The sequence below is a fragment of the Hakea prostrata genome, chromosome 7 (assembly GCF_041222555.1).
Source record: "Hakea prostrata isolate BN-2017 chromosome 7, UWA_Hpros_2, whole genome shotgun sequence".
NCBI classification, from domain to species: Eukaryota; Viridiplantae; Streptophyta; class Magnoliopsida; order Proteales; family Proteaceae; genus Hakea; species Hakea prostrata.
This window is the reverse complement of record NC_142606.1, coordinates 65866351-65880602: the sequence shown is the minus strand read 5'-3', so window position 1 is coordinate 65880602 and position 14252 is coordinate 65866351. Positions and strand designations below refer to the sequence as shown.

The window sequence follows — 14252 nt, the reverse complement described above, 5'->3', positions numbered from 1 at the left end:
GAACCCATTGATGGTAGGAGGAGGCAGATAGTGTGCCATTTTGAGAAGTTTGTTGAGGAAGGCTGGATGACTCTCTTTATAGCAAAGTTAAAGGAAAAGATCCTCACTTAAAAGAGCGCAAAGAAACAATCAGACTTAACTTAATTTTGCTTCCGCTGATCTCTATTAATTTTTGGACATAATTGTTTTATTCCTATTTCATTGATTTATTCCTTTTGAGTATTAGACTCATGTAATTATTTTATTTAAGGGATAATTATTGTTGCCCCCCTGTAGTTTGATTTTATTACTAATAAAACCCTGTTCTTTATGAAATTACCGGTGCCCCCTTCCTTATAACGGTGTTAAGTAGCCGTTAAGTTTGAATATGTAATGTCTAATTTGCCCTTCATTAAAATTAAGAAATCAAAAGACGATACTACCCAATTTATAAAAACCAGATTAAATGTCAATTTTACCCTAACATTTATTTTGAATTAATGAAATGGGAAAAATTCAAATCCAATTGGTTTCCCACCTTCCTAAACTTCATTTATTTTGAAAATATTAGGTGATATTCAGTTTCCAATTTGAGTTGAATTCGATTTTCCTTCCTCTTCGGTTTCTATTTAAGTTTTATTCAATCATTATTTCTTTATCTGGTGGGTTTTTTTTTTTTTTTGAGAATAAAATGAATTATATATATATATATATATATATATATATATATTCTCCATAGTTAATTAAGAGTACCACTGTAACTTGACAAAAGGATAAATAAATAAAGAGATAAGTATAAGGGTATTTTGGGGTTTTTGAGAAAATATAAAGATGCCACATCATCAATAAACTAACGGAACTTAACAGTAGGGGGGCAATAGTAATTGTAGGCAAAGTTAAAGGTTAAATTAGTAATTTTGAAAAGTACAAGGGATACAGTAGTAATAAAATCAAAGTACAGGGGGGCAATAGTAATTATCCCTTTATTTAATTATTTAGATTATTCTTGCTCTTGATTATCATTACGTGCATTTATTATCATTGATGGGTAACTGTGGATTTTGTGACAGTAGATCGTAACCACGGGTTGTCGGGTTGGACCGATATCAATGGGTGGGGTGTGACATCTGGGGTTTTAGGACTTGCATGTTTTCAACTAGGCTCTTTTAGCAAAACAATCTTGATGCGTAATGTAGAATCCAAATGCATTGTGGGCTTTAATAATGAAGAGAAAATATTTACCACCGCCCACAGCCCTAGGGGAGGGAGGAAGGTGTGGTGTGGTAGGAGTGGAGGTTCGAACCTAGGACCTCCTTGGACTTACTGCCTCCACATAGGAGGTTGCCATCCCTATGTTAGAAGCACATCCATGGGGTTAGAAGAGTCTAATCATGGATAGGAATATCTTAAGGAAAGGTCTAATTAAAAGAGTTGGAAATGGATTTGACGCACATATTTACTAGGATCCTTGAATCCCAACACTCCCAAATCACTATGTGACAAGTCACTCACATCCAGGGGGACCTACTTGCGTTAATAAATTGATAAGGTGGAACACCAAAACTTGGAATCAGCACTTGTTAGGATCCATCTTCTCCATACAAGAGGTACAAGCGATTCAGCAATTGCCTATTCTCTCCTCAAAATGCAAGACAAATGGCTGTGGAAATTAACCAAAAAATAGTGAATTTAATGTTAAAACAGCATATTATGTGGAAATGACTTCTAATTTTTCGCAAGGAGTAAAAGGAACCTCATCCTCTGGGCAATCATTTTGGAAGAAACTTAATTTGCAACATACACACCCTACCAAAGGTAAAAAAAAGTTTCAGTCTCCACAAGTAAGGCGCTCTTTGAAAGAAAATGTTTAAATACCCCAATCTGTCTTATATGCATGTCTACTTATGAATCAGAAGTGCATCTTTTGTTTAATTGTGGTCATGCTCAACTATGTTGAACTGCATGGAATTCATTGAATCCAGATATCAACACTTGAATAACATTAGTCCTGTTCATACAATGTGGAGTTTAATGTGTCGGGTCATTTGAAAACCAGAGTGAATATCTATGTTCAGGAATGAGTCCTTGCCTCCATAGGTCTTTGCACTTTTCAGTAACCTTATTGTAGGTGATTTGGAGTTTAATAGAGGCTTTACACTCACTAGAGGACAGGCAGGGACAAGAGCAAAGCTCGGTTGAGCAACAACAACCCATAGGACAACAACAAACTTCAATCAATGCCTTCCAAATTTATGTGGATGCTTCGTGGGAATCCTCTACACTATCGGACCTGGATTCCTTTAGGAGTGCCGAAGATGATATCTATGGTTGGTTTGTGCTGCAAACATCTCGCCATCTCGGATGGAGCCATGGAATTATACTCACTTGGAGATGAGCTTAATGCAATCTACCCAACCCAATGCCAACCATTATCAAACCAAAAGACCACTTATGAAAGAATGAACCAGATATTACTCACTAATGTTTTCATACCCACAAGCAGCCAACCAACCTAGAAACGCAACCTTTTCCTACATGCCTCAAAGGGGAGGGGAGGATACAAACAGCAACATTTCAATTCTCCAACAATCTCTTCAAGTAATCCCGCAAATATGTGATCCTGTATGGCTAAAACAATCCTCCCCAACTCCCTTTTCTCCCCTCCAGACACTTCATCACAGACTTCATTAACACTTTCCATCATGGCTCTGCTGCATGATAAGCCTAACACGCAGTCCAGTTTCTTTGGTGGCAACCAAAAATAGTCACAAACATAGTCTTCTCTGTGGCCAGAAGGTCTTGGCAGTGACTTCTCTGTGGCCATAATCCTCCTCTGAAAGGTCAAGCCGATGTTGTTTTCTTGTGACTTCTTGTGTTCTCCTGCATCATGCTTTTCAACGTCAGGATAGAAATCAGATCATTTTAGGGCCTGTTTGGTTACTTGAATCCAGAGATTTCAAATCTCTAGATTCATGAATCTGAGAATTATACCCGTTTGGTTGCAAAAATCTTCAGATTCATGAAATCTAGAGATTCACCATTTTACATTAAAAACGTGAATCTGTAGATTTATGGGTAAGGGGTGAAATCCAGAGATTTCAAAAAAGCTATACATTTGCACATTCACAAAAATCATGTCGATCAAATAGTTTTTTAGGATGAATCCACAAATTTCATTCCACAACCAAACATTTAATTTTATAAATTATGACTCCATAGATTTGAAATCTATAGATTTGAACATATTACATACAAACTCCCTAGAGCTGTTAACTATTACTTCTTGACGCTTACAAATGTTCCCCTGGTATTTCAAAATTTGTACCAACTATACCCAATCTTCTGATAAATGGGGGTTACTTTGTACCATACAGCTTAATGCTCTAGGTAAATCTGCGCCATAAGTTGTGAATGTTGATATAAAATTTGAAACCCTAGGAAGATTCAGGAATAGTAAACGTCATAGTTTGTAAACTAAGAAATAATGGACAAAATAAGAAATAAACTTACTAGGGCTTTTTTGACATCAATTCTCACTTCTTTTTTTTCTATTTATAAGAAAAGCATAAAAGAATTTTTTTTTTTTTTTATCAAAGATGAAAAATGGTTTGACAATTTTTGTCCAAAAGAATAAAATATGGAATGAAAAACAAGCTTGGTATATCCAAATGAAAATATGATAAAAAATATTATAAAAATTGAGAATACTTTGTTACGGTTTGGGGGTGAGAAAAAAGAGAAATTATAGGTTTTTCCTTTTAAAAAATATATATATGTTTACTATTATACCCTCAATTTGCATTTGAATTTTAAGCAACATATGTAAAAAAAAATTGAATAGAATGAACTATTGACCTCGAATCCATAACGGACTAAATGTCTTCTTTTTTTTTTTTTTAGTTGCCAACCCTGGTTTATAAACCGGTGTTCAACCCGCGTCGCACACCTGGCTGTGGTGGGTGAGTCTCACAGCGTGAATTTTTTGCATCCACAAGGATTCGATATCAGAACCTTGCTTAAGCGGACAAAGCTGCTTACCACTTGGACCAACCCCGTTGGTCTTTCTTGAATGTTGAAAGTTCTTCATTCTTAAGGGCCTGTTCGGTTACATGAATCCAGAGATTTCAAATCTCTGGAATCATGAATCTGAGAATTATACCCATTTGGTTGTAAAAATCTCTAGATTCATGAAATCTAGAGATTCACTTTTTTACACTAAAAACGTGAATTTGTAGATTTATGGGTAAGGGATGAAATCCAGAGATTTCAAAAAAGCTATACATTTGAACATTCACAAAAATCACGTCGATCAAATAGTTTTTTAGTATGAATCCTCATATTTCATTCCACAACCAAACATCTAATTTTATAAATTATAACTCCATAGATTTGAAATCTATAAATTTGAAATCTCTAGATATTTGAAATCTCCAGATTCATGTAACCAAACAAGCCCTAAACAAAAATAAGATTTAAAAGATACTAAATATACCCAAAAAAAATTAAAAATTAAAAATTTAGAAGATGAGAATGAGAATTGTTACCAAAATGGCCTGAGTATAGTATATACTTTTAAAAAGAAATTTTTTGGGGGGTAGCGGAGAACTCTGTCAAATACAAAAATATTTATGACTGCCAACTCTAATGTCAATCAGGTGGCTAATACCAATTGAAATGTATTAGGATCACCTTTGGTAAATACTTACCAACTCGAACCATGAATTCTTGTTTGGTACTATACAAGTATATTCTGAGATCATGATATGTGGCATTTTTTAGGATTCTACAATTTGATCTCCCTTTCTTATAATTAAAGTCGTTGAATCTTCAAAAATACCATTCATCACAGTAGGAGAATCAAAAAAAGCTAAAATTCCAACTCTCTTTTTTTTTTTTTTAGGTAGAGCTAAAATTCCAACCTTATAGTACCCTTTTTGCTGTCCCAACGATCCAAAGCCTGCCAGCCCCAGCCCATGCATAAAATAAATGGGCCCATGTGTCATATTGGTCCGTCTCACAGTCTCACTTCAGGTTTTGAACCTACCCAAACATTGGAGAGTGACATTGGGTAGTGTAATCATCTCGTCCATGCACGGTAAGATGATGGTTGAATGACTCGTCAGACTCGGTCCCACACTTATAATGCACTCGTCTATCACTCGGTAGTGGGGACCACCTAATATCATGCTTTCCACCTGTAATATTTCCTTTACACACATTGCTGAACCGGACTTCACTTTTCCAAAGCTGTAACGGCTTCTTTTTAGACTCTTGTCTTTGAAGGTTTGACCATGCACTCCAGTGTGCGTGGGACCCATCGGTTGGAGTATACTATAATTCATCTCACTCACCGAATAATCTAAACCGTTGGATTTTTATGCCAATCAAATGACAATACAAAAGTCAATCGGACGGTGATAATATCCTGTTCATAGCGAGATAGGTTGGATACTATTCTAACATGTCTTTGTCATTTGGTTACACCATCATGTTGTTTGCCAAACAGACCGTTGGAGGACAAATTTTCGTCGTCCTGCAAATTTTCAGTTACCTTTGCAGACAACCCACGAGACGGTGACGACTTTACAGTTCGCCGTTCGCAACTTTTGTCTAACCCTAATTATTAAAAGGTCTTTGTAGATGTTTCGATGGGGAACGGATGAAATTGGTTCATCCATGTGCTCGTGCTTCTTCTTTTTTTGTGTGTGAAGATGGGGATGCAGTAGTAGTACATTTGTGCTCTCTGCCTCGGTAATGTTCAGACCTTTGAGTTTGACCTATGCAAGTTTTGGCCTTCTAAACTACCAACACAAACACTGACCCATCAGCGTAACCTCACAGGAGACCTACTATAATCCACAGAAGTTGGTAGGAATCTCATGCCCAAGTCAAAAAGCACATAACTGTCTAATGTGAGAAGCAAAATAGTAAAGAGGATTCGAGACATAAGAACTATCAAAACACTTGAAAGTGAGATTGAAACTACTAGATCAACACCTCTATAGTCTTCCATGCATGTGCTTGTGATGTTTGTGCTTTTTTATTTTGTGAGTCATTGACTTCAAAAAGTGGAACCTATGATATTTTTATCTAATTGGTGTGTTATTAAGATTGAGTAATTCTTCAATGGTATTTTAAAGATTCTATATATTAAAGAATTGGGCCATTATATTAATCTACAACTTGGCATCTTTCATCAAGAGGCATTTGCCAGTGTCAATGGGCCGACTCTTTGGCGTCATAGCAATATCTTGATCTAATAGTCCATTTACCATTGGATCCGTATATTATTGAGAATCCGTTATTCCACCTCTAGTGTATAGCTTGCTTCCAAGCCAATACAATAGGCAGCGGGCTAAGCGGAGAAGTCTATAGCAAGGCTTGCTCCAAGCCAGCCCGGCCGCGAGGGTGCCACCTGATAATGTCGGTACTAACTTGGATCCCTGGTGACGGAAGAAGGCGGCCATAAGCCTATGAGCTCTTTTATAATGTATTCAAGAAGGCTTTGCCTTGCCTTTTTTTTTTCTTTTTTTTTTTGGGGTCAATAGAAGGCTTTGCCTTGTCAATGTATATAGCCCCTACTCTAAATAGGCTATAGCCTACCCCCTAGGGAAGTTGAACAAGTATTTAAGTTCAACCACACTAAGGGGCTATACCCTAACCACTCACCATTATATAGTTAGGAAAAATCTATCTCGTCTGTCTTCAGATAATAGAAGATCCCTATTTAAGTTCAACCACACTAAGGGGCACACCACATGTGGCATACGAAAAACACGAGTAAAAGATGCAAATCCAATGAGTTATTGCAAATGAATTAAAAATAAGTAAATAAATGTGTCAGGAAAAGTTTACTAACCGTTTTTCTTCCTTTTGGAGAGGAAAGGTGGAGAAGAGATCTCATCGAGCACCGACACGGGACTAGGCCGCTCACCGTTATAATCAGAACTATTTCGGTGGGTTACGAACGAATCCGTACTGTCCAATTGGAGCCAAGACCGAGGTTTCGGTCCATGACTTTTAAACTCACTTTTCGGGCTGGTTGAGTCTCTGCTCCCACCTAGTCTGGTCAGTCCGTCGACCGCCGGTGACGGTAGCTGAAACTTCTCCGACAACTGTATAGATTCGATGATCTTTCTAAGCTCCTTGAGATCTTGGTCACATTTCTCTACTGCTCCTAGAAGCATCTGCCGTTTCTCATAGGCGGATATCGGTGATGATACTGGGATCTCACCCAATCCCATCAGCCGCGCCACCAGTGTTTGCGGGCGGCGAAGATTCTCCGGTGAATTGACGGAATTTGAACGTATTACATCGACTGTCAATGCTTGACTCCTTGGCGCCTCGCAAGAGAATCTCTGGAAGTCGCACTCCGGAGGAGAGCATTTTGACAAATATGGTAGTGGTTGTTCTTCTTTCACGTTGATTGATTTCTGATCGACTGATTCTTCTAGTGAAGGCTTTGGGGTTTTAGGAGAAGAGTGTGAGTCAATCTCCCGCTTTCGATCTGAAGAACATGGAAGAAAACAAAAATTAATAAAGGAATTGAAAGTAACGTAAGATATAACAAAAGTGAGACGATAAATTACCAGAAATGAGGAGTTTCCTGCGTTTCTGGTACTTGCTGACGAAGTGAAAGAGTCCTGACATGCAACCAATGCTTTTGGCTTGGCGGTTTTCCGGTGGGTTTTCCCGGCGAGATGATGATAATGGATTTTCTTGTCTCTTCATTCTTCTACTGTAGCAAAGAGAGACAGAAAAGAAGAAGAAGAAGAAGAGAAAGCGATGTAAGGAATGAGAATATGGTCTTGGGTTTAGGGAAATAGCGTTTGTTAACATAGTTGCAGGTCTCACTTTCTTCTTTTTCAACGTAATGGAACATAAAGGGAAAATGGGCTATGATTTGCTTTATTTTACATAATTGCCACTCCCTTCCTTAGTCGAATCAACCATGCTCATGCTCCTCCCTTTTCTTTTATTTATTTTTCTTGGTAAGAAGATCAACCGTACTCATTGAATGGCATCATGGCAGTCCACTCTTCCAAATGGCCAACAATTTTTACTTTTTCTCGAAAAAAGATGAAAAATTTTACTTTTCGGTGCACCATCAAAATCAGATAGCTTCGATTCGACTCCTTGATTCCGTGGTCTTGTGCTTCTTATGGTCGTGGTGTGTGGCATTATGTACTGTGCATGATTTGCACCATTTGAGGCGACCTCATCATTCAATGAGGGGTCGCTAAATGGTCATTAAAAGACGCGTTTGGTAATAGTACATAGGAACAATTCTTGTGTTTTCTTGTTTTCAAAGAATATAAGAATGGATAGTAACAATGCATTTGGTAACGTTTTCGTTCCGGGGAGTTAGAAATATCTTTCTCAGATTGTATATTATCTGAGATCTTACATTTATTATATATAGTAATTACAATATGTAAGACATACATTATGATCTTATGACTTTGTCCTCTAACAATTACAGAATTTACAAGTCTATCCCTTATCATCCACCCGCAAACTCAACCCGCCCTCAAGGAGATTGAGTTTGGTACGCAAAATTGTAAATCGAGGTGCAAGCAAAGGCTTTGTAAGAAGATCAGCCAACTGATCTGCGCTAGAAACAAAACGAACCAACAAATCACCACGAGAGACCTTATCACGAACAAAATGAAAATCGATTTCAATGTGCTTGGTACGCGCGTGAAAAACTGGATTGGAAGAGAGATATGCAGCCCCAATATTGTCACACCATAGCGTAGGAACATGAATCAAGGGAAGATGAAGTTCCTAAAGTAAGGACTGAATCCAAGTGATTTCAACAGTAGCTAAAGCAAGAGCACGATACTCACTTTCGGTACTTGAACGGGCTACCACAGTTTGCTTGCGAGATTGCCATGATATGAGGTTGGAGCCCAAGAAAATGAGATAACCACCGGTTGATTTTCGATCATCAATACAGCCGGCCCAATCAGCATCAGAGTAAGCATGTTAATCCATGGAAGAGGACAGATAAAGCTGAAGCCCATAAAACAAAGTACCCTTCAAGTAGCGTAAGACACGCTTTACAGCCATCCAATGAATATCAGTAGGACAAGCAAGAAATTGACATAACTTGTTCACTGAAAACACAATATCAGGGCGTGTGAGGGTGGCATATTGTAAAGCCCCTACCACACTTCGATATTCTGTTGAATCTATCAAAAGAGATCCATCGGTGCGAGACAAGGCAGCAAAAGAGTTCATTGGAGAACCGATGGGCTTACAATCATGCATATTAGTTTGTTTTAGTAAATCAAAAATATACTTTCTTTGAGAAAGTAAGAGCCCATCCAAATTTGCTGTTAAATCGATGCCCAAGAAGTAGCGGGCTGGGCCCAAGTCTTTAATTGCAAACTCATGGGCTAAAGAAACCAATATATCATCAATCACCATAGTGGATGGCCCAAGAACAAGAATGTCATCAACGTAGATTAAAATAAAGACTGGGCCGTGAGAATCAATACAATAAAATAAGGAAGTATCTGTATGAGACCCAACAAAGCCCAAAACTTCCAAGTAAGAACTCAACCGGTGAAACCAGGCCCGCGGAGCTTATTTCAAACCATACAGAGACTTGTAAAGTTTGCAAACAAAGGAGGGCTGGTGAGAATCAATATAGCCTGCTGGTTGCATCATATAGATATCTTCAGTAAGGGAACCATGCAAGAATGCATTAGTAACGTCGAGTTGCCGAATAGTCCAACCATGAGACACAGCCAAAGAAAGCAATAACCGTATGGTGGTAGTCTTAACAACAAGACTAAATGTATCAAATAATCAATGCCATATTCTTGAGAAAATCCTTTCGCCACTAATCTAGCTTTGTAACGATCAACACTGCCATCAGATTTACGTTTAATTCGATATATCCATTTGCAACCAATAGCCCGACACCCCGGTGGGAGAGAAGTAAGAGACCAAGTTTTATTTTGAAGTAAAGCACCAAATTCAGTATCCATAGCAGCCCGCCAGACTTGATGCTTAACAGCCTGGGAATAGCAAGTAGGTTCGGTGTCCATGGAAGTTAACAAAGCCACAGGTATAGGAAATTTGGTTGCACATAAACTCAAAGGAGCCCGAAGAACACATGTGCCATCCATAGACCGAGTGACCATAGAACGCTGCCGAATGGGCTGTATAACAGAAGATGGGCTTACAAGTGGTGTAAGAGAAGAAGGTGGGCCTGAAGTACTAGGTAGAGAAGCATTAAAAACAGAATTTGAAGTATGAAGAGTACTAGCAGGCCCATGTAAACCTTCATTAAGAAATGAAGAAGTAGGAGAAGAGGAACTTAAAGATGGGTCACGATTTAGACTAGAGTCAGGAGTAGGGGAAGAAACAAACATAGGAGGAAATGCAGGCCAAAAAACATGAGGAGAAATTGAAGAAAAAGAAGGAAAACCAGGAAATGAAGCTTCATCAAATGTGACATTTCTTGAAATAATAGTCTTCCTGGTAAGAGGATTAAAGCATTTAAAACCTTTATGCTGAGGACTATACCCAACAAAAATACATTGAGCAGTTCTGAAACTGAACTTATGTTGATTAAAAGGGCGAAGTAATGGGTAACAGAGACAACCAAACACCTTGAACTGAGGATAGTCAGGTAAAACAGCAGATACAAGCTCAAAAGGAGATTTGTATTGTAATACAGCAGTAGGAAGACGATTGATGATAAAAACAGCAGTTGCAAATGCATCCCCCCCAAAATTCAAAAGGTAAGTGACTATGTGCAAGTAAAGCAAGTCCCATATCAACAATATGCCGGTGTTTACGCTCAGCCACCCCATTCTAAGCTGAAGTATGAGGGCAAGACAACCGATGATGAATACCACATGAAGAGAGAAATTGAGAAAAACTCCTAAACTCACCACCCCAATCAGACTGGAAAGTTTTAATAGAAGAACTAAATTGATTCTCAACCAAAGCTTTAAACAATTGAAAGGCTTGCAATGCATCAGATTTCTTAGCTAAAGCATAAACCCATGTAAAGCGAGTGTAATCATCGATGAACAAAATATAGTAACGATGTCCATTAAGAGAAAGAACAGGTGCTGATCCCCACAAATCCGAATGAATAAGGTGTAAAGGGGCAGTAGTAAGAGAAGTAGAACTACCAAAAGGAAGCTAATGAGCCTTCCCTAGTTGACATGAAGAACAAACACTAACAGCAGGGTCGGTTGAAGAAGTAACAGGAAGACTTGCAGTTGTAAGAACACGACGAACAATGTCAGTGCAGCATGTCCTAACCGAGCATGCCAAATGGAAGAAGAAGCTCGAACAGAAGCCAAAGCAACAGAATCAATAACAACAGGAGGGGCAGGAACATCAAGCTTGTAGAGGCCTCTTTCAACATGACCTTTGAGCAGCAAAGTCCCCGAGGATTGATCCTTAACATGAAATCGGTCAACAAAGAACTCAAAATATACAGAATTATCCTCAGCAAATTTACGCACAGATAACAGATTATAAGTCAAGTTAGGAACATGAAGCATCTGATTAAGAGTGTTGTGACTAAAATATCCACTGCCGGTTCATACCGGCCAAACCAATCTTAGCCGGGTTCGATTGAGAGATAAAGGAAGGATGATCAGGGACGTCCAAAAAGGAGCGATGATCCAATGGCTGTGATTGAAAAAGTGTTATAAGCGGGAAAGCCAGTATAAAAGCGAGGGAAGATTCGTAACAAGGTAAGTCTGAAGGATCAACCAAACTCTAAGCTCACTCTGATTGAACTCCATTACTAGCATTTTTAGAAGCTCCAGAGAGCTCTGAAACACCATCTTCACCATACTGACTAGATCGTCGGAGACGAGACGCCGATCAAGACGATCGGCTCCGTTTCTTACTGGTATTATGTTTCTTTCAGGAGTGAGAGGTTGATCGTTCAAAGAGCAAACCAGATCGAATCAGATCTGAGGAGTTCGGTGCAGAAAACTACGGTTCAAGGCGATCGGCAGAAATAGCACCAAAAATTTGGCGCCGTCTGTGGGAAAAAGTTCAAAGCAGAAGCTATGGCTCAATCACCTGAGCGGGAGGAGGAATTATCGATAGAAATGGCGGAAACAAGCCAGAGGGAGCCGAGGAGAGTAAATCCAAAAAGAAGAACGAGAGAAGTGGTTCCGATACCGCAAATCCCGATGATGCAGACTCTACGAGAGGCGAGAGAATGATGGAGGATCATTCACCTCGTCCAACCGATCGATTCGAAAGGCAAGAGAAGCAATTGGCGGATACATTGGCGACATCTCGTCCAGAGTTAGATCCAAATCTGATCACTGAGCGATTTGAGAGCATGCAACATCAAATCCTGGAGACACAAAATCTGATGAGGACATTCATCAATCAAATTGGGGTACATCCTGAGGAAAGAGTTCCGGTCTTATCAGCTGGAAGATCTCGAACTTTTTCCCGAGCAAAGATGACCTCTGTCCCAAATTCTCAAATTCAAAAGTCAGGAGGAAGCCGAAGGAGGTCATTTCTAAAGGAAGGATCAGGAGAGAGTGCGGATCCAAACTATATTCCACTGGAGAGTGAAGATCGAGAATCGTCCAGGGATGATCAATTGAGTCATATCTGGAGCAAAAAGAGTAGAAGCGTTGGGGATTGGAGAGATAAGAAAGAAACAGGAAGATCAGGAGATTGCAGATCTGAAGTCTATGGATCGGAAATCAGTAAAAGATTTCGTTTCCTTGATGATCAGATTCAGCGATTGGCGAACAAAGATGACGAAGAAAAAGTTGAGGAAATGATGAACCAAAATCCATTTGCTAAGGACATTATGTCAGCACCATTGCCGCGCAATTTTAAACTTCCGACATTCACGATGTATGATGGAAGCACAGATCCAATGGAACACCTGGCTCAGTTCAACTCTGTCATGATGCTAGCAGGTAACTCTAATGTTTTAAAGTGTCGTTCATTTCCATCTTCCTTGAAAGGATCTACAACAACCTGGTTCTTCAGCTTATTACCAGATTCCATTAAGGATTTTAAGGATTTGACGAAAGTATTTTTGTCAAGATTCCAAAGTAGCATGAATAGCAGCAAAACTGTTGATAATCTAGCTGCAATCCGTCAAAAATCAAGAGAATCGGTTCGAAATTACATGAAGAGATTCAATCAGGAGTCGATTCAAATTAAAATTTTGAATGAGGCGGTGGCATATGATGCTATGTTCCGAGGCCTAACAGATGAGCATCTTTTGGAATTCCTGACCATGAACAAGCTGGCGAATATAGCGGAATTGACGGCTCACTGTAACCAGTATGCAAATATGAAGAACATTCTCCAGGCAAGAAAAGAAACTGACAGCAGTGGAGTTAAGAAGAAAGATGATGGAGTTGTGAGATCTGATCAGAGAGATTAGAGAGAGCGGAGGAATAGCAGGAGTTTTTCGAGAAATATTCCTGATCGTCAATACAGAAGGGACATCCCAAGACCATTCCAGGAAAACTACACTCCTCTCAACGCAAGAAGATCAGAAATTCTGATGCGAATTCAGCATCAAGGATTTATGAAATGACCATTACCTATGATAGCAAAGGCGGATGAGAGGAATCCGAATAGATTTTGTAGATATCACAAAGATCATGATCATGATACTGATGATTGCAGAATTTTGAAAAATGAAATCGAGCGACTAATCAATCAGGGGAGATTGGACCAATTTGTTCAAAGGAGAAATGGAGGCAACAGAAGAAATGCCGCTGATCAGCCGAGAAGGTGGAATAATCAAACACCAGCTAGAGAAGACCAAACCAAGGGAGATTTTCAGTACAACTCTCCAGAGGAAAATGCTAAACAACAGGAAAATCGGCAGATTCAACGGAAGCAGTCTCCTGTCATGACCATCCTGGGAAGTTTAGATTTGAATTCAATTTCAAAGTCTAAGGCACATGCCAGGTATGTAAATGTTGTTGAATCTCATGTTACTCCTAGAAGAATCAAAATGATGAAGGAGATAGTCTTCACGGAGGAAGAAATGGAAGGAATTCAAGAACCACATGATGACGCCATTGTGGTGGTCATTGAGGTGGCAAACAGAGATATTCACGAGTTCGGGTCGACACGGGATCATCTCAGAGACATAATGTCTTACGAAGCTTTTCAGCGATTGAAGTTGGATACGGTCAAGATAAAACCTTGCGGCACAAGGCTATTTGGATTTTCTGAAGAGTCTACTTCGGTAGAAGGAACTGTGGAGCTAACAATAACACTGGGAACACATCCAC

The 14252-nt window shown here is 39.1% G+C and overlaps 1 protein-coding gene across 1 annotated transcript; it reads right to left on the bottom strand.

The window, feature by feature from the left end:
- Positions 1-1838: 1838 nt before the first annotated feature.
- LOC149011736 (uncharacterized) lies at positions 1839-7790 on the bottom strand. Its single transcript, XM_089162926.1, has 3 exons — positions 7569-7790; positions 6839-7486; positions 1839-2859 (listed from the first exon to the last, which is right to left on the bottom strand). The coding sequence occupies exons 1-3, from the start codon at positions 7708-7710 to the stop codon at positions 2492-2494; spliced, it is 1158 nt and encodes a 385-aa protein (XP_089019052.1). The 5' UTR covers positions 7711-7790; the 3' UTR covers positions 1839-2491.
- Positions 7791-14252: the final 6462 nt, after the last annotated feature.

Excerpts from the sequence above, each read along its gene's own strand:
- LOC149011736 (XM_089162926.1), bottom strand. The coding sequence starts at position 7,710 with ATGAAGAGACAAGAAAATCCATTATCATCATCTCGCCGGGAAAACCCA. Across the intron at positions 7,487-7,568 it reads CAGGAAACTCCTCATTTCTG|ATCGAAAGCGGGAGATTGAC; the intron begins GTAATTTATCGT and ends CATGTTCTTCAG. Across the intron at positions 2,860-6,838 it reads CTCCAAAAGGAAGAAAAACG|GAGAACACAAGAAGTCACAA; the intron begins GTTAGTAAACTT and ends AGCATGATGCAG.